Source organism: Styela clava, chromosome 4, assembly GCF_964204865.1.
Source record: "Styela clava chromosome 4, kaStyClav1.hap1.2, whole genome shotgun sequence".
NCBI lineage: Eukaryota > Metazoa > Chordata > Ascidiacea > Stolidobranchia > Styelidae > Styela > Styela clava.
In genome coordinates, this window is record NC_135253.1 from 17,416,336 (window position 1) to 17,438,405 (window position 22,070).

The 22,070-nt window shown below is 33.6% G+C and overlaps 1 protein-coding gene across 2 annotated transcripts; it reads right to left on the reverse strand.

The window, feature by feature from the left end:
• Window positions 1–1,854: 1,854 nt before the first annotated feature.
• Window positions 1,855–21,630, reverse strand: LOC120327158 (uncharacterized). 2 transcript variants are annotated; one of them, XM_039393581.2, is made up of 22 exons: window positions 21,373–21,630; window positions 20,204–20,472; window positions 16,389–16,657; window positions 13,793–13,976; window positions 13,209–13,720; window positions 12,538–12,718; window positions 12,263–12,455; window positions 11,622–11,715; window positions 11,067–11,226; window positions 10,810–10,957; window positions 10,515–10,717; window positions 9,961–10,210; window positions 8,615–8,775; window positions 7,487–7,586; window positions 6,659–6,907; window positions 6,440–6,592; window positions 6,177–6,241; window positions 5,608–5,756; window positions 5,161–5,243; window positions 4,336–4,472; window positions 3,404–3,584; window positions 1,855–3,089 (listed from the first exon to the last, which is right to left on the reverse strand). In XM_039393581.2, the coding sequence occupies exons 1-22, from the start codon at window positions 21,542–21,544 to the stop codon at window positions 2,827–2,829; spliced, it is 4,176 nt and encodes a 1,391-aa protein (XP_039249515.2). In that variant the 5' UTR covers window positions 21,545–21,630; the 3' UTR covers window positions 1,855–2,826. The 2 variants fall into 2 exon arrangements, 1 of the variants encoding a protein (XP_039249515.2); XR_005567498.2 differs by lacking the exons at window positions 1,855–3,089; window positions 5,161–5,243 and having other exon boundaries at window positions 3,447–3,584.
• Between the last annotated feature and the right edge of the window lie 440 nt (window positions 21,631–22,070).

Sequence of the window (22,070 nt, forward strand, 5' to 3'; positions counted from 1 at the left end):
CATATAACAACACATGAACAATAAAAGATAATGGAAACCAAAAAAAGCTCTATTAAAAAAAAAAATCCCAACTATTGTTTAAAGGAAATAGTGCGAAGAAGAAGGAACCAATGACGATGACGTAAGTGTATAAAATCCAACAGCAACATACTATATAGGCATCAGAGCAGAACATACAATGCAAAGGTTGAACAACGGTGAGACAGGAATAAAAAGTCCATGCAGTATAGACTTGCATTTTATTTGCAATATGGACAATAGGTTCTGACGAATCTGCACTATAGTTCCGAAAGATGAAAAGTCTGCCGTTTTTCGTGTCATCGTTTGTAATTGTTTCAACAACATTTTATAAATTCCAACTCCAATTGCAAACCTGTGACTGGAGTTTTTCTACAAGTAGCAGAAAAACTGCATCACGTCGTTTCTCTTTTTGTCAGTTCAAGAACTAATGCACACTCATGATTTTATACGGTCCCACGAAATTCACGGCTTTGCCTCTGTTGCACTGTCATATAACAACACATGCATGAACAATAAAAGTTGATGGAAACCGTAAAAAGCTCTATTATAGAAAATATCCCAACTATTGCTTAAAGGAAATAGTGCGAAGAAGAAGGAACCAATGACGATGACGTAAATGTATAAAATCCAACAGCAACATACTATATAGCAGGGTGGTCCAAGGTTGTCGGCTCCGCGGGCCATAAAATTATTTTTGCATTGTTCGCGGGCCACAATAGTGCCAAGAATAGGTAAACAGTGCAATACAAAACAAACACTTTTATTGTGCAAACACATAGTTATCAGGCATAGCCATTCTAGGCTAATAGAATCCGCATTCGATTTTTAGTTTTCTATGATGCCTATATTGTTTGCATATATTCCCGACCAAAAAGTTAAAAAGCCAGATTACAATTTAGACCGCCAGGCACATCATTCAACTTCGCTATTTTCCCCAGCTATCCATCACACTATTCAATTCAGTGCCAATAATGATGAAAATATGTCAAAAGATTTTTCTGATTCATTTTATGACGAAACAACATGAAATGCGATTTTTTGATTACTCTCCGAATGTGACGCGGGCCACATATAATGAAGCGGCGGGCCATATGTGGCCCGCGGACCTGGGTTTGGACCACCCTGCTATATGGGCATCAAAGCAGAACATAGGCTACAATGCAAAGGTTGAACAACGGTGACACACGAATAAAAAGTTCATGCAGTATAGAGGGTTTTGTCGACTTGCATTTTATTTGCAATATGGACAATAGGTTCTGACGAATCTGCACTAAAATTCCGAAAGATGGAAAGTCTGCCGTTTTTCGTGTCATCGTTTGTAATTGTTTCAACAACATTTCATAATTTCCAACTCCAATTGCAAACTTGTGACTGGAGTTTTTCTACAAGTAGCAGAAAAACTGCATCCCGTCGTTTCTCTTTTTGTCAGTTCGAGAACTAATGCACACTCATGATTTTATACGGTCCCACGAAATTCACGGCTTTTGTACAAACCCCCCGTCACTAATGCAAAAATGTGAGATTTGAGAAAAACACCCATATCACGTTTTTAAATAACAAATTAGTAATTGTCCAGTTCGGGTTAGGCTTAGGAATGATTTGACAAATTTGAATTTCGAGTGGTATCTGCAATCCCAACCCTTGCTGGATAATTACTAATTTTCTTATTTTGACGGTTGGCGAAGGCTTTGTAAAAAAGATCCACTCATTTTTCAAAACACGGGCGTGGTCAGCTACCACAGTCAGGTAAGTTATAACATAGAGAATGAAGCGAATATTTACCAATACTGTGTTCTCACGTGGTAGCTGCAATTGGGAAATAAACAGTTCAAAAAAAGTTATCAGTTAGCTTTATTGCCTTTCAAACATTATTTTGCATGCAAATAAACTGAACCATTGTGATTAAAAAAGGGGAACAAACGAAATTATAAGTGTATATGGATGAAGTAATTTAAATACTGCAATACATAGAAGTGGTAAATAAAACATAGAACTTGAAGTTACGTTAAGTTGTCAGCCACCCTTGCTCTTATCTTAATAGCCAGTATTTAATATCTTCAAAATATTATTTTGTATGCAACTAAGAAATCTTCGTATGAGATAACATGAACGAGCACGATTGTATGTGTATACACATAAGTATTTTATACACTACACAGAATGCTACATTACATAAAATTGAAACATAAAATATTGAAGAGTAGGTAAGTTGATTAGTTGCATATCATACATTCAACAGTGGTTACATAACATACAAAGCACGCAGGAACTTGAACTATTTGCCTACTTACTTTTTTATGCTGTTTTATATTTCAAATTATCATTTAAAATAAGTACAAATAATATTGTAGCTAATGTTTAAAATTTACTCAACCGTACTGGGCGAACCATACAAGGAAGAGTGAGAAGAATTAGCAAAGCTTCGCTGTTGGTACTATATGCGGTTGCATAAAGGGTTACATTCAATACAAATAGATTACATCTCTACAATGTTTATATAAGGCGAATAAATCAAGGCGCTATTTTCAAACGTACAAGAAGTTTCAATTTCGGGATTGCAGTATACGAATGGCCTTATTTCCGAATGAGGAGTAATTTTTATCTATGTGTGTATTTCTTCATGTGAATAATTTCTATTCTGTTATGTGTGTGGTATCTCATATATTGTTAATAACCATGCCAATTATTTTCCATGTGGGCTAATCATATTAAGATATTATTTAATTAATTTAAGATTTAGCCTATGCTACCATAGATACATAGCTTACAATTATAAGTTGTCTAAAACTAGAATACACAATCATGTTACTGAAAAGTAATTACATATGAAGGATAAACACTTGAATCTGGGAAAACCACAAAAATATTTGGGCTTGATTGGTCGTCTACACAACTATCATATCTTGTAGATTGACTTTTCTCTGGAGGAGCTTTGTATGTTGAATTTCCAAGAATGTAATCCCCAGTTATTACTTCTGAGAGGAACATATATTTTGGAATATCTTTACAATATCTCACAGAATATTGAGACTTGACTGCAAAATACATACCGCGCCCATATGCTGTACCTAAAAATTGGAAAATTTATTTCAGTAATACCATTTGATACAAATCACTCTTTTACATGAAGTATAGGAATATATATTGAAATCGACAATTTCTCCTATCACCAGATGTAGGGAAACAAATAACAAATTCACAGGGCATTTGTCCATATTATTCGCACTATGGAATTAGGAAGCCAATTTCTAATATGAAACAACACAACTACATCTTGAAACATACATTAAGGCATGAGATTCATTTTAGGCATTGTGCAACAATATGGTCAGATGCTTATTATTTTTTATTAAAAATATTAATAATCAATGGCCTTTTTTACCATGCTCTCCGGCAAAGTTTCTGTCGAATCCAGATGCACAAATTTTATCAACCTTGTCTACAGAAGTTCCATGAAACAATTGCCTGGTAATTATCATGCTCCTACCAGAATACTCCGCTTTTTTAGCATTTTCAAGATGTTTGAATTGGGAATACAAAAATCTATTTTGAACTCGTTCAATCTGAAATAATACAATAAAAAGATGAAGAATAATGGAAATTTTTGCGTAAGTAATCAAAAAATGGACATATTTGGAATTATCAATCCATTAGATTACTGTAATACTGAAAATGCACCGTCTCTATTAGTTGTCAGCGTTCCAAGTGTTTCTCAGGGCTCAGTTTTTGGACCTTAACTGTTCATACTATTGATTAACGATTTCTTGAATAGTCTTATTTGCAAGCTGCAACCATTAGATCTAACTAAACATTTTTTGATGTAAAATCATACTGTACTTTCACTGTACGTATGTTATTCTTATTTTGTTTATATTCTTGCCGCTGTGCTGACATACTCTGTTTCTCGCAATGATAAAAAGAAGCATTTCAAACTGATTTAAAATCAATCAATCAATCAATCATTTATTTCGGTACTCTGACATAAAAACAAAACAACACAAAAACTGGACAAACAAACAAAATGCAGAGATACCTGGAAGGCGAGCATAACTTAAAATAAAGTTAAAAAACGTAAAAGTACGCGCCCGCCCACCAAAAAAAATAAAAAATATTACTACAAGAATACAAAAAACACGATTCAGAATCGGGCAATGCTTTTTAAGGGATCTGTGGACAACTTACACAAAATATAACAAAATTTAGGTAGATAAATTAAATGTAATAGACTTCTGACGACCTCTTCCGTCCAATTATGGTAATCATCAGAATAATCATCAGAAAAAAAATGAGGAACCGAGAATGAACTAAGCTCACCTTAATCAATTTGGAATATAATGGTCGACTTTCTTCAAATTTTTGTTTTACTTCAAGATATTCAGGCAAATATTTATTCAGTTTAATTCGAATAAATTTCTGGTTACTTGGCATTGAACTCCAGTTTTGAGGATATTCTGCATTAAATAGAGACAAGTTCAAAAATTAGATGAAACAATGAATTTCAGTTGTTTATATAATATCAAACTCATAAATATCAGTGACTGTTCGAGCCATCAGATCCAATTTGTTTTGCAGAATGAAATCTTGAATCCAATCCTTATCCGCAGAGGCTTACACAGGGTGAGTTAAATTTGTTGGGAAATTTTGTATCAAAAATATTTAGGTTCTTCTGACAGTAATATGTCATGAAGTATTAGTAGTTGCTTGTTCAGAAACATGTTTTAGTTGGAGATATGAAAGCACCCCATAAAATGGAGTGTAAGCAAATTTTACATCAAATGTCTAAAGAGATGGTATATTTGGTAATGGGACAATCTTGATTTTTTATGCACACTAACACAAATGTAACGTTTCGTCTGACCATAATCAGATTTTCAGACAAGTCTTATTTTTGAGACATTCCATAGTATGGTCATGTTTATTCCTGCTACACCAACCTTGCATTATACACATACAGACCCATTAGTATAAAGACATTGACCATTGAAGAAGAAATGAGAGTTAGTCTAGTGTAACCTCCACTGATACTTGATTTTGGTGAATTGGCCATATCACAACGCAGTTTAATTATAATATGCAAAAAATTCAGATTGACACTTTGCCATGCCTAATACATATTTTCATATCGAATTGCGTTAATACCTGCTTCTAGTTTCTTGTTAATTATGTCTTCAGTTTTTGTGACATTAACAAGTAGACCTTGAATATGGCATTCCTCAACTAACCTGAATTTTACAAAATACAACAAAACGCTTGATTGAAAACAATTTTGATATGACAACAGGGGTATATAGTGCAAACCATGAAAACTGATTACAGAATCAACATTAAAGTTATTTCACTAATTTTGATCGACAAGAGTGCACATAAAAATTGGAAATCTGAAGATTTCTAGCATGTAACTGCTTTCATGATAGAAATTCGAACAAGTTCACTGTTTAAATTGCCATCCACAGCAATTCCAATAATGGAGAATTATTCTGTCTTGACAAACTTCAAACCTACATAAATTTCCTATGTTAGGTATAGTCAGCAGTTCAAAAAGGAAATGCATTGAAATAATTTTCAGCTGAATATGTATGTACTTACGTGGCTCGCTTCCATTCAAGTAAAACATCATTATCATCACAAACTTTTTGTATCTCTGATTTTTCAAAACTGTAAAAGTTTTGTTGGGTGCTTTTGATAATGGAAGTTTTGATGCTTTTATCACAAACTTCTTGAAGTTTCTCATAGGCCTGTGAAAATTGTGAAAACAGAAACATCAAGCAAAGATATCTCAGGATTTCCATTCTTATTCTACGTTAGAGAAAAAACATCGTAAGTGAAAGCTCCTTTATTATTAACTTGGTCATGAGATTTTTTTTCTAAGAAATAAAGAAAAATTTAGCATAACCAGAAGGTTCTTTCATTCAAATAACTGTCAGTGACAAACCCCGCTGTTAGAACATCTCATAAAAGCATTACAGAACAACTTTGACCATGACATAATAGAAAATTTGATTTGACTTTTAGCAATTAATAAAAAATGACGATGCAAAGTGTAAGAGTGTAGAGGCAAAATTAAAATTTGAGTCAAAATTTTCTACTGAAACTCGAGTAAAACTTTTCCAACTCGGAATTTATTGTAAATTTTCCTTCTCTACGGGCTTGCTTACCTCCTCTAAACATTTTTTACTGTTTCCATAAATCTTCACATCAATTCTTGTTGACTTGGTTAGACCTAAATACAATTACATATTTATCACTAAATATACCAACATTAAGAAATCAAAACAATTATAAGTATATTTTAATAAGCAGTGTAAAATGTGAAATCGTTAAAATCAATAAATAAGAATAGATGTTTTTTTTTGTGAATTTACCATGCAGTTAAATTATAATATGTCCAAAATGCAATAAATTATACCTAGTTACCTACCTTGTCTCGGTGTTACATCTTGAAATACAGGTAATTGAGATGACTTATAAACTATAACTCTGATATCTTTTAAGACTTTGTTTTGAGCTACAAACTGTGAAAATGCCTCTTTCATGCATGAAGCAACAACTCCAGAATCCAATCCCATATTACCTGAAATATGATTCGTTGATTTAATGTCAAGTACTATTGTGAGTTGCATAGCAAAACATTTCTTACCTGTCCCAATCGTAGGCAGAGCTAAGCTTTGTAGACAAAACCTGTCTGCTACTGTTAATAGATCCAAAATTGCCTTCGTTAGTTCATTCTTATCAGATGGGGTTGCAATGCAGAAGATATATTTCCATGGCAACAGAACATTTGTAGGACAAACACAAAGTTGATCTTGAATAATCCAAGAAACCTTTTCAAGAACACGATGCATTAAAGTAGTTCCAAACTTCCTATTGAGAGCTATTGAGACTTGACCTTCAAAAAAAAAAATATTTAAGTTTAATGGTTGTGTCTGCATTTACTATGCATATCAGCCATCAATCCATGAGATTTCCCTAGCCAGTATAAAAATTGAATTAATCGTGATATACTGGTAAACACATACATTGCGCTTGCTAATCAACATCAAAAAATCTAGAGCAAAATTATGATAGACAAACACAAAATGGACAAACAAATTTCAGTTGACCCTCAAGAAATTTTTAAACTAAAGAGATTATCCATGTAATATATGAAAAAACAAGTTGCCCAACACAGCATGCAAAAAGTTTTTTAACAACATTACATGCACATTATTGATTACAAGCCCGATTCAAAACCAATGGATTACGAGAATGTGTGAAAAAATAAAAAAGTCCACGCAATTGCATAGTAATTCACTAACTACCAAGTTAAATATGACTTCTTTCACATTCCAAGTACATGAACGATTTTAGAAAAAGCTGACAAGATGTAAATATAGAACTAAGTCGTTATATGGGTTTTCAGCAAATTGAAGAGGCTAGATTTATGGTAAAAAATAATCAACAAATGCATAGATTTCCACAATATCACCTGAAAAGCTTATCTTTTTTCCTGTACTAATGACAATCGCGTCACATTTTTCAAGAACAATATCACCAATTTTGACAGATACCAAACTATTATGATTTTTCTGTTAAATAAATAAATGGAACAATTGACAACTCTGTACAATTACAAAAGACTTTTTATGAGCTGCCAGGTAACAAACTTAATCAACAATGAACACATTGACAGTGGCAGATTTTAAATGATAAATTGGCCAACAAACTTTTAACTGATGGCAGATGCCACGCCACAGTATGACGGGAACTGAGATTCAAAAAATGCCTATCAAGCTTATTTTTATTTAGTATTACGGTACATTTTGATACTCCCAAAATATGTGAACCAAGTTGGCGGACACCGGATCATAGTATGTGTACCAGGTTAGGGACAGGCCATAATTTCAGTTACAAATACTACGGGAGTCACTTGGCTAGTCTCCGAACACCTAATAGAACTAAATAAGGAAAATTGGAATAAAATTATGGCCTAACCCTAACCTGGTACACATACTACGTTCCGGTGTCCGCCATCTTGGTTCACATACTTCGAGAGCACCGTCATTTTCAACAAGACAAATCAAATTGTTTATAGTATTTTGAAATAGTAGGTGTAAGGTATATAGCAGGCTAAAATCGAATATTTCACTATTTCAGATACATTCTGGGAAAGTGTTTTTGAATATGAAATATCCTATACATTCTAAAATTGAAGCAAAATTGAAGATCATTGTTGTTTCTTGTGTTGTTTGTTATTGGTTGAGATATCGTACGTTTTGAACTGCTTGTTTGACAGATCAAAATCCCAAATTTTCAAGTAAAAAAATATTCTAAATTTTTCCTGAATCAAAATTTTTTATATCGAATATAAGGAATTTTGATTGTATTGAAATATTCGAGTTGTTTTGGACATCTGGTATATAGCATCTAATCTATTATTTGGGATAGACTTTGCTCGCTATGAAATTAATAATATTTAATTTACATTACTCTGCTACAAAATATATATTGAGATTTGAGATCTGCCATACTTCTAAGTAGATTACCAAAATCATTTAAACATTTCTTATATTTATATAGTAAAAGACTAAGACAGGCAAGAATAAAATTAACTTACCTGTCCTATTGGATTGAGAACTATTGAACATTTTGTCTCGTGCTCTGTAATTTGTAGACAAGCTTTACCATCTCCAGATAAATACTCATACAAAGAATAACCAGTGATTTGTTTTTCAATTTTTTTAATCTCTTTTTCCAAATCTTCAAACTCCATATCGACTGAAAAAAAAATGCCATCATAAGACGTAGAAATACTAAAGTTAAGTTGAAAATATTTAACATATTCCTCGCTCGCACTTGATAGCCTTTTCAAAATGGCGTCGATTTTCTAGCGACATATCATGAGTCACTAGTATAGTGTCTGTTCATTTTGTGCACTGTAACATTTCACACTGTAACACGTCCTTCCGTGTTGATTGATCGAGGTAATAAAGTCTCATCTTGTGAGATGCTAGTATGTGTACTTCAAGTATAAGGGCCTGGGTTAAATCTGTAAGTTAAATCTGTTTTAACCTATCTGTTTGGGTCAGCAAAAATGGCCAAATTAGTTGAGCTAGTCTGGCTGATAAATAGCTAAAACAGGTCAGAATTCTATTCCCGTTTCTACTCGTGGTTGTGGGGACAGGCATGGCTCATAGTTTACGATCTATCCAAACATAGAATTATTTCAAGATCAGTATTTTAACTTAATTATTAAAACATTTTTGATAATATTGAAATGCTAAATATATCGGAAATATCGGTCTACATTTGGTTGATATCGTTACACTACCGATATTGTCGATACTGCTACCAATACATCGTTACATCTCTAATATATATATCAGTATTTAAAATTCTCAAAAGTTTAATTGAACACGTTTTTGAATAAAAATATAGTTAAATAAAAGTACATCTAGTCATGAAACTGGCTGAAAAATAACAATCTATGTGCTGGTGAGAACTCACATACACTTAAGGTTCAACAAATTAAAACGTCTTCCATTTAGATATTTTAAATAAAATCTTCGGTCAACAATAATAATAGAATAGATAAAAAAAAAGATATTCCTAGTTTAATATTGACATGATTAATCAATTATGCAATTACTTTAATTGACAAAATTAGTAAACATCAGAAAATGTTTTCAGAACATTTTGATTTAAGCTGGTCAATTTTGGTAAAGTATGGAAGTAGTATTTATCTGAATTATCGATATTACAAGTTGAATAAAGTAATATTTGGTGAGAGAGTAGGTTGTATCGTAGCATTTGAATCATATTACAACAAAGCCAATGCAAAGTAAACCAGTATAGGCATGATTTTCGAATACAATATTTATTCACAAAGGTGTGAGGCTTGACAAATATTTATCGATCAATCAGAATAAGTCATTTGACAAATAAAAGAAATAACATACATACCAGTATCAATGTCCTCTTGTTCAAATGTGACAAGCAACCCAGGTTTTGTACTTTCAGTCACTAATTTAACAGACTTTGCTTTGTCGATTTTACAATGGCTGGCAACATGTACAGCAATTTCTTTTGACATGGGGTAGAATTTTTTTATGTCATTCATTTCACCCATTTGCTCAATTGTTTTAATCACGTCCATCCTCATTTGGGCATATTGGAAGTTGAAGCAAAACACAATAATATTTCTTGCATCTCGCTGAAATAAATTCAATATGAAAGAATTGAATACCTGACAATAAAAAGTTTTTATCGGGAATGGCATGCTTTATTCTTGAAATACACAACCTTATAAGCGCTTGCAGATACTTTTATGAGAATGTTTGATTTTTCTGAAGATTCTAATTTTATTGTAATATATTTTTCGTAATTACTAAACATTACTGATGTTTTTTTTATGTAACAGTCATATTTTGACTCCAAACACCAATTTTCTGTAAAAAAAAAATTGAATATTTAGTTGAGTTTAGTCATCCATAATCACATTCATTACAATGCCTTACCTCAGATTTCATATGAACAATTTCATCTCTAAAAGCTTTTTTCAAGTTGGCAACCACTTCAGAAAATGGAGCATCTTTCTGATGGTCAGCAGGCGATATATCAAATTCCCTTATACATTTCTTCAAAAATCCATTTGCCTTTTGCCAATGGATATTATTGACAGCAACCAAACTAATGTCAGAATTTACAAAGGCTAAAGACCCTGTAAAATTTAAAAATTCAATAATGGTAAAAATCTACGGTATATTTAAAATGAAATTCCAGATAATGAGATATGTGAAAAGTTCCCCTGACCTTTGACATTTTCCTTTTTAAATTGCCTGTATAAGCCATCAAGAATATTTTTCTTTGTACTCAGTGACTTTTGCTGTGAATTTTCACATTTTTTGAGAAAAGCCAACTGATCTGAGGTAACATCTTCAACTGGTTTTTGAATAGTTTTCTGAAAATGCATAAGAAGTTATATGAATAACAATATGGGATAGAAAATAGCTTTGAAACAGTCTTGAAAAATATGAATCTATGAACAAAATTGGAAATAAGTGACAGACCGTGGTCAGCTCTCCTAAAGTTTTTTCAGCCAACTGTATCGCAATCAACTCTCCTTTGTATATAATTTTTCCATCCTCAGATGGTTGAATTGATACACGATGTCCTTTATTGCGGCATTTCTGCTCAGTTTTTTTCCAAAGACCACATTCCCTTTGAGCACTGCATATCAATGTAAAAATATATTGTACAAAAACATGTTTCATTCTTTTACTTCACAAAAAAGAAGTTTAAACACTTTTTCAACTTTTTGCACCAGCATCCAGTTTCATTTTTTTCGAGAAAAAAATATATATTCACTAATAATTTATCCTCATCTCCTGATCCAGAAGGTTTTATTATGAGTTAATATATTTATGATGAATGACAAAATGCACAAATTTTAAAACTGTACATAACTGTGAAAGAGCACAAAAAGAAAACAATATTCTGTGACATCATGAGTATATGTGAATATACCTTACTATGAGACAAATCATATGAACATTGCACAATACTTTAAAACAAATAATCAAATTTGCATTGCTTCGTTTCTGCAAGGTAAATAAAGAAATTACATGAACACATCTACGGGTAGGGTTTCTGCCATTTTTTCACTTTTAATTTCATAATCTATGTCTTCAATTCTTTCTTCCACTTTTTCTTTCAAACCTGGGGAATGCAATAAAAAAAAATCCCACATTAGTATGAAAACTACAGCTGATAATAAATAATTTAATCAACATCTTCAAAATGCGATTACTCAAAATAATAAAAAATCAGACCTGATTTGAGAAAAAAACTAGGAATGAGTTGTTAAAAGTTATGAGGACTAAATGAACTCAACTTCTATAAACTAAAATCTAATTATGATATTTATGATCATGTTGTTTCTTTACAGAAAAAATGAAACAGATTAACAGAATATAACAAAAATGAATAGAAATGAATATATACATCTCTTTTCACAGAAATGACTGTTTTAATGTATGCTTTAATTAAGTTATTGCTCTACCTCCTCAGACACAACAGGATAGAATTTGATCAAACAGTGAAAGCTCCAACTAATAAGTTATTTTTGTAAACGTAATATTATTTAATATGAAAAATGTCAGAATGTTAATCAAAACATTGTAAGAGCAGCATATATAAAATGAAGCGTGGAAGACTCAATATGTTACAAGTTACTCAACTGCATATAGTTTGCACAGTTTCTCACCTGCATATTTAATTGTTCCAGTACTAGGGAAAGCCTGCACAAAAACACCAGGTTCTTTACAGAACAATTTAGGAAAATCTCTCATGACACTTTCCATTTTATCGACATTATATTTATTTGTTTCTGCCGAAAATTGGTCAAAGTAGTCGCCAACTTGTTCCCAAGCTCTTGATTTATCAACATCACTGGGATGCTAGGTGTAAATATTAAAATTATAACAAAGTTTCACTGGCAAAACATGTCACAAATATAACTGTTTATTAAGAATACAAAACCTTTTTTCTGAAAGAGATGTGAACTTTAATCTGTCCTTGATCATTGGTGATTGACACTTTTGCAAATTTACCACAACACGATCCAAGATCTTTTTTAGCACCAGCGTCGTTGAAAACAAACTTCAATACTGCAGGTTTATAATCTTTTGTATCAAATTGTACAGAAGTCGTAGAATCAGCTCTAGTAAACCAAAAACAAAATCATATAAAAATTTCTGTTTAGAAATGAATAGCATAACAAACGGGACTTTATCTGTAACAATAAAGAAATAAGATACTAAACGAGAATATCGGTCGGCGACTGAAGACTTATAGATCGAAAGTTGGGGGATCCCCCAAGACAGAAACTCCGGTTTTGATTCATTTGCTCTTACTCCATAGTGACACATCACTGATTAATTAATAACTCACTAATTATACGACATAATTCATCCAAAATCAATAGGCTTCTGGTCCGAGATATGATGAATGCACATGCAAAATTTGGAGCAGATTCAACCTCGCTTTCGTGAGAGATCGCGTGTATTTACCGGACAGACAAACAAACAAACGGTCAAATACCTATCAACATACTTACCGATCAAGATCGATAAGTAAAAATCACATTGCAAGTTTACTGATAGTAATTAATAAATCGAACCAAACAATAAAATAAGAAGTGAAAGGCTTACTTTGAAGAAGATGATGATTCATCACCGAAATCACCCCATGACAATCTGCGTGATCTTTCCGAGTGGTGCCTTTGTCTAACCCCACTTGTTGGTGATACTGGTAAATGATGCAAAGTCTGGACAGGAACACCAGAATGATGGGGATGTATAAATGGAACATGCATCTCTTGTTGTGGAGGAAATGTTAGCGGAATCTGAACGGGAGGCTGAAAAGCTTCACTCTCTGATGATGAACGTATTTTCGAAAAACCCAGTATACTTTCTATTCTGTTTCGATAAATTTGCACTTGGCGAGATACACCGACAACATTCACGGTACCAGTATTAGTAAACCACTGCACAAAACAACCTTGGAAATTTTTGGTTTGAAATAAATCAGGTTGGTGAGGCTTTTGTCTAGCTATCATATTCAGGTCAAATTTTCCTCTCCACACAGAAAACTGCCTAAAGAACTGCACCAACCTCATTCTGCACTCATTTTCAAAATCCATATGTAGTCTGGCATGTGACATCTGCAATATAAGATTTGTAAAATAGATCAACAAAAAACTGTTTTATTATCATAAATTTCAATTTAATATTACCTGGGTAGGAGAAACATGAACTGTTAAAGTTTGTTCTTTTTTAACAATTTCGGCATTGGCTAAACCAATTAAACATACGGACAACTGATGCTTGTAAGTTTTTCCAAACGAAACAAAGCGCATGATCGCAGGTTCAACATCTTCATAATTAAAAGGCTGTGCAGTAGAATTTGCCGGAAGTTGTCTGTAGGAAAAAATCAATAATTCTTATTAATGACATTATGCTGTATTTAGGTTGAACGCTCTAGAGCAGGGTCGTCCAACCTGTGGCCCGCGGGCCATATGTGGACCGCGGAAGCATTTCGAGTGGCCTGCCCTGATTTTCAGAATTGAATAAAAAAAATTAGGTAAAACTATTTTTCGTGTGATGTAGTAGGCCTATACAAAATGTGATATAAAAGATTTGTTTATTTTCCCGAAGTGCGCTCTGTCAGCCCTTCCAATCGAGCCATGGGTGCCATTTTGAATCGAAATCAACAAAGAAGATATATCGATACATGAAGGTGTCATAGTCGCTTACACATTTGGTATTTTACTACTCTGTTAGCCCTTCCAAACGAGCCATGGGTGCCATTTTGAATCGAAACAAACTGGGAGGAGATATTGATACATAAAGGTGCCATAGTCGCTTACACACTTGGTCTTTTATTACCCTATGTGATGTTATCGCAAAACAATCGAAGCCATTCTCAGATAGAGATTTCGTTAAGGAATGTATATTATGTATTGTTCGGTTTGCCAATAGATTCTAATATCAAAAGCGAGAAAATTTCCATTGTATTTCTTGGCGCTTGACGAAAGCACTGACATCTAGTTTTTAGCTCAGTTGGCGACCTGTGATCTTTGCGGGGAGTTTGATGATATGAAATAACAGTGGAGCTCGCAGGCATTGTCCCTGTTGAGGGTACGACTAGCACTAGAGACATTGGTTTGTTAAGAGCTGTGATAAAAAGGATCAAGCGTATTGGCTTGTCTTTGGTGTAACTTATGGGAATAACCACTGATCGTGCCCCATCAATGGTTGCGAAACAACAGTATTGTTGTACTAAACATTGTGTTTGATGTGTGGGTTTTGTTTGTTTTATCATTAACCTGTGGTCAGTGTAGCAAAACTAGATCATAACTATCATGTCAAGTGGCCCGCGCAATTATTAGTGAACCACATGTGGCCCTTCGGCGAAAAAGGTTGGTCGACCCTGCTAGAGTGACTCTCTACATCAGAGGTTATGAATCAGTGTTTCTGTCCGTACAATTCAGAGACTCTATGAGTTTCCATTTAAATCCGATAGAATATATTAATATATCCATATTGTTCAAATATGATAAAATACCTAGGTTAGGCTTGCCACTATTGCTACGCTTAAACAAATTCGTTTTGCCAGTATTAGGTTTGCTTTTATATATACTTATGGATGATAAATTCAGGCAATAAAACTATTATACAGGAATTCCTCGGATCTCTGGTCCGTTTCATTGAGGTTTCGCTCCACCAATAAGGTTGAAAACTACTGATCTACATAATTGTTATGATTCTCGATCAAAAGTATGAAAATATTACTCTGCTATATATTACTATGTAGCCCATTTATAAGTTGGATAAAAGACTAGATATGATTTGTCTATGACGTTAATGTCTTGTAAATAAAGTTACACCAAAAAACGAAAATTGATAGTTACCATACATCATCACAAAGATGTAAGATATCCTATTCTCATTCAAAATAAACTTACTCAAAATGACCCATTGTCAGAGTTTCCGTTTTTGCACATCATAAAATTATATTCCAGGTTCATAGGATTTAAGTATTCTTTATATAAAAATTACCAGCAGATAAAATGCTTTAGAAAATTGACATATGGTAATAAAGATACTCAACTAAATGCCATCTGTTCAATGTCATATACTTATATATATATATTTAGGAATTTAACTACATGACCAAATACAAATAATTTTTCATGACTGTAAAACATTTATATGTATCACATTCCTTTTAATGTTAATAAAGCTAATTCTATATGATATAAATATATCTTATTATCACATCAGTAATGTGTGCCTGTAAGCAGTCCGCATATTGCTATTCAAAATTTCTATGTACCTTACTTTTTTAAATAGATATTCCATCCGTTTATAAAAATATTTTGAAACTGTAAATACTTTAAAAACGATGAATGAAAATTTAAGCTCTAAATTACTTCCTAAATTAATGGTATAATCTTAATTTGATACAAATTTAATGCTCACAGTAGTTCATCATACTCTATGATAAAAGAAATTATTGATTGTGTAAGGTGTAGAGCTAAGATCTGAAGCCGAGCCCGACCCGAAATTCGGACTTTTTTTAAATGAGGCGCTTTGGACGTGTTTTGGCCATGAGAGGCCGTGGCTTGCAAAAAAAACAGAAGTTGCCTCATCAACACGACTAATACTGTACTAAACTCTTGCAATGACAATTCATTGAACTACTAAATACAATATGAAATTTCGGGTTTGCTTCGAGCTTGGGCCTGCAAATCCAGTTAATTAACGCACGGGCCTGGGTCGGGCCGGAATTTTTTGGGCTCGATCTTACCTCTAGTAAGGAGTACCTACATTTTCTTGGGAGATTTCTCTAAATGACCATTTATCGAATTCTGAACTTCTTCAACAATAGTCTCCGGCCCAGTGACAAGGATAGTTGATGAATCATTGAACCAACTGCCAAAACATTGTTCTTTATAACTTGCAAGAACTGTTTTGATATGTTTGACATCAGCAACAGAACAATTTTCAAGCTTCTCATTCCAGAAAGAATATAATTCAAGAAATCTTTGTATACATTCTCCACAATCTTCTTCACTTTTGATAAATCCTCTGGCATTCTTGAAACAAAGATGTAAGTTGTTCGTATTGACATAACTACATTCGGAAAACATAAATAAAATGATAACAAATCCATTTTCCCATTTGTTTCTAATAGAGAATAGCTTGTTTGTTTAATTTTAAATGCTCATTTTAAAGTTAATTAATCCATAAATTGTTTCACAACTTCATTCTTCACAATCAGAAACTTATGCCTGTTGGGGGCACCATGCTCGGGATTAAATTTTTTCGGTTCAACATACAATGCAGCTATCCCATTTTCTAGACCAGTGGTTCCCAACCTTTCTACCCTGGCGGACCAGTAAAATTAAATTAAATGTACTCATGGACCGGCAAAAAGTTGAAGTGACCGAAACAGAAAAGAATAACATATATTTGCGTAATACAATACAATGTCGGGCACTCAATATGCATCTAGACAAAAAAGGCACTTAAAAACAGCTCACACAAAGAAAAACTATCAAATGTGGCGGCCAAAAATTGAAATGGGTGAAACATACATATTTGCGTAATGAAATGCAGTGCTGGGCACCCATTATGCGTAAGAAAGGCACACATAAAGCATCTCACATAAAAAACATGTACATGCCAAATCATGTACAAACGCAATTAACTCTAGTGAGAATTTTGCTGAGAATTTGTTTAGTTTCCAATATAGGAATGCAAACGATGCATCAAGGAAGTTTCTGCACGTAACTCTGCAATGGCGTGCAGCCAATTTCCTTGCTTCGCTAGTGATAAAACTATTTTTATATATAAGTAATAAAAATATAAGTAACTCCTGGACTGAAAAGTAGAATCACAATTTGAATCAAGCCTTTTCTTTTTCATCTTTATCACATTAATCCCTCTGCAGTTAATCGATGCTTCAAACGAGATGAATTTACATTACAATGACAAAGTCGTCGCTAACTTGGCATCAGGCTCAAAATCATACTTTGTCTGCTCAAGATACTGGAAAAGATCTCAGCGGCCCATGCTTTTTTGCGCACCTCGTGACCACCTGCTATATTTTACTGTATAGGGCAACAAAGATTCGACCCTATCTGCGTGTCCACACTCCCGTGTTATTGAACACACGTTAACAGAGTGTAACTCCGATCTTGACTCCTTCAGAGGTCAAAAAGCACACAATGTATTGAATGCCAATTGTTATATTGTAAAGTTGCACAATCGAATTGATCCAAATAAAGAATTACACTTGAAACCTTAAAGCAAGTATATGTGATGGAACCAAATTTCTAACTAACAAAGAACGGCAAAGACAAGCTACACTAAGTGAGAGAAATATGTCATAAAGGAAATGAATTGGGACAACGACCTTGTTTCAGGCAAATAACATGCACTACTAACAATAAGTGGTGAAAATATTAAAATACACAGTAACTATCCTTATGTACTTGCTACAACTGGAGTATTATACTTTTCTTGACTGTTTTCGGGTTTGAACAAAGAAATATGCATAACGTTTTATTTGGATGGTCATATTAATCAGGAAAAGCATGCAGAACAGAAAAAGCACGCGTGCCAATTTTTAGGTTTTTGAATTTTGCGAGATTTGATGGAGCGCATTCACGAAGAATCAGAGCCGAAAAAGCAAAAAGTGTGATTACTCGGCGCCAAGATGTCGCGAAAGACATCGCAATATGACGACGCAATATGACGACGGAAGAGAAATTGCGTAATAAACCAACGCAACCTCGTCTTCGGTAAAGAGATCAGAGCGGAGCCGAAAAAGCGAAAAGTATGATTACTGGGCGCCAAGTTGTCACAATATGACGGCGGAAGAGAAATTGCGTAATAAACCAACGCAACCTCGCCTTCGGTACAGCGATTTAGATGGCATAAAAACAACAAAACACCGAAATTTTTTGTGGACCGGCAAAAATGCTTCGCGGACCGGCGGTTGGGAACCAATGTACTAGACAACCTTAGTACTGGCTGTTCATGATATACCGTATATGCCCGTTTTACCGCCCGATCTTGATTAATATGGGCCCGTTTGAATAGCCGCCCATGTGAACAGAACATAGAAATAAATAAGGGCCGGTGCTTGAATACCCGCCCGATGTGAAAGCTGATTTTTCAGTGGTAGAGAACAATAGGAAATAATACGCGCTTTTGTTACAACGCTGTTGAATTTTAAGCGCCGGTAGATAACACTCACGCCTTAGGCATCCAAGTACATAACAGATAGCATTGATTACGTAACACCATGGTTCTCAAACTGGGCGTCGCGACGCCCAAGTGCGTGTTTCAATATTGATAGGGCGTCGTAAATCTTTTCTTCTTTCGCGGATTTGTACCTGCGGTGCGTAGAAAAAGTCAAAATTTTCGTTATTCTCGTTTAAATCATACCTGAGAACTGGAAATAACAACATATTAATTAGGTGACCGTACATTTGAACCCACGTACATTTGAACCATGTACATTTGAACCCATGTGTATATCCGTGGGTTCAATCCATATGTGGGTGTTAAAACCCATGGGTTAGGGTTAGTATGGGTTCAAATATCCGTAAAACAAATAAAATTTCCATAGGTGCAATAGTATGCAGATGCAATTGTCGTGGGTTCAGATGTACGTTTTTCAAATGTACGTGGGTTCAAATGTACACGGGTTCAAATGTAATGGAACCTATTAATTATTGTAACAATCGAAAATAACAAGCGCCCGTGCTTGAATAAGGGTCCGGTTAGTGAGTTGGTTGAAAAAAATATGGGCCCGGGCTATAAAACGAGCAAATACGGTATGTTTTTGTCTGTAATCCGTGTTCTTACTAACAAATCTCAAAATTGTCAATCAATGTTAAAACCAATAAATAAAAAGACAAGGAATCTGACTAATATGATTCATTTCTTTTGGTTCCAGTGTGCTATGAGAATAATCTTTGAGGAAGTGTGTGACATCAATATGTCTATGATCTCATCTCTGAGTCATGATCAACAACAATTACTCGAATGACATGTGAGGTATTACTTTCTGCACAACAATTGGTTTGTATTGACAAATTTCCAAATGAAGCAACTTTAAAAATATACTCACCATTAAAAATTGAACATCATGATTTAAAATATTTAAAAAAAATCCAAAAATTATGGTAATTTACAGTAATAAATACCAGTTTGTGATCAACAGTGCTATGGAGTCGGATAATAGTTAAAGGTATGCATGGCCAGTCAGAGTATGAGCTTTTTTGCAATGGATTTACATTTTTGCAATGTTGGAATATGTGCCAAAGTCATATCTCAATTTTTTCAAATTGAGATTTTTAATTTTGGAACCCCCAGAGATAGGTTCATAGAAAGATTCCGAGAAATTAAAGTTTTGTCCAAAAATTTGATATTTAGCGGCCAAAAACTCAAGCTTGAATTTTGCAATCCAGAGGCACAAGTTTGGGCAAATTCTTCAAGCCAGTTGAGTTGAGTTAGCTTCTGGCTATATAATCTATTAGGTGAAAAAATACCAAAAACGAAAAATAGAATTTATGTCAAACTCATACACTTTATTGGCATATTTTTAAGTCGGAGTATTTACTACACACCTGTACTTGAACTTCAATTTTTTCGCCTGAGATATCCAACAACTTCATGTTGTGTTTAGTCAACATTTTTTCCAATGCTTTCCTGTGTTTTTGATTTCTACTCAAGTAGTTCAATATTGGCTTGGGATAGGATTCAGATTCATCAAAAGTATAAATCTCAGTGTCGACATCATCTTCCTCATCATCATCGTCCACATTTTCCAATTTCAGTTCATGGTTTCGCCCACCGAATGTCACAAAAATACGTGAATTCAACAACTTTCGTTGAGCTAAAAAGTGTATAATATATAGTTATACACAATCGAGTTACTTGTGCAGTTTGGGTAATTGAAATTTCAGTAATGAGCCAAATTATCTTGTGCTGTTTTTGAGAATGCCTATAGATTTAGCCTTATACAACCAAAGGGTTAGTATAACTTGGCTGGCATAATTATAAAACTTTGATTGGAGCTAAATTATTCCTCAATACAGATTAATATAGATATATACCGATACATAAAGAGGTGGGATTCAAAATCTTAAGAACTGGTCTCTTTAGCATCGAATTTACTAATACAGAGGTTCGCGAACCCCGAGAAGATTTCTAGGGGTACTTGGAAAGCATTCGAGTTTTTATGTGTTGCCATTTTTAATATCCTTTATTACTACCAAAGGAAGGTCTTGCGTTGTTGTGATTGTGACGCAACAAGGTGAAATTCACGGCTTTGCATGCAAACTGAAATTTCTAAGGCAGTGTGCAGCGAGCATTGGAGAAAGTAATTATGCTTATTGGAACTTGGGAACAATTTTAGGAATTCATTAGTTAGGCAGATGACAAGGGCGATAATATCAACGTGAAGATTTGATTTAGTTACATATGGTCAATAAATTGTTGTTGCAACAAATTGTTGCATGAATCGAATGCATGGATTTGGTAACACCAAATGTAACTCTAGTTGTCAGCTGAGGTGCACAAAACCCATTTGCTGCATTCGTCATTAGGAAAATGAGAGTTCTCAGATTATCTAGACATCCCAAAAACAAGTTCGTGCAAACACATGCAAATCCTTTGCATCCCATGTTAAATTGAACTCAAAAAATCACTCCACACAATCTAACATATAAGAATTTAGAAACTTGATACAAATACAAAAAACAATTTTATTTTACTAAGAATGCATATCATGTACCTCTAATATCCGATACTGTTATCTTCACAAGATTATCTTTGATTTGTTCATAGTCTTCAATACAGCCTCGATCACCAAATTGTTCTAATTTCAACTTCAGTTTCGATTTTGAAAAATTATTTGGAATATTTGATACCAAAATTTTTGATGAATAGCCTGAATGATATGCCATAATGTATGGATTTTACATTCTAAAAAGACCGTTCAAATCAAACAATTCTATAATTTTATTCCTCTGATTTTCATGATGAATCAGTTGAATCTAGAAGAAAAAGAAAATAGCAATAAAAATATAGTAGCACTTCCACACTTGGCAATGTAATGATTGATTATGATTGAGTGAGAGATAGAGAGCGAGAGTTGTGAGTTAAAAAGAACACAAGAACACAACGATATAAACAAAATGCCAAGGGAAAAGCTAACAAGATTGGAGGCCATAATCTGCCACAACAACAATCTTCTTACTACCTTTCCACATATCCCAGTTCAATGCAGTGTTAAGGTACGAGGATAACTATTCTCAAAGAGATTTGAAAAAAATTATCAAAATAAAAGACTTGACTCAAATACCTGCCAGAGGGATATGAATTGGGACTCAAAGACAATCTTTGTGTGATTTTTTGCAATAAAAAAAATAACAAAAATTTTTTTTATTAAATAGAGTAATGTTGTATTGAAAATAAAGAATATTTATTAGT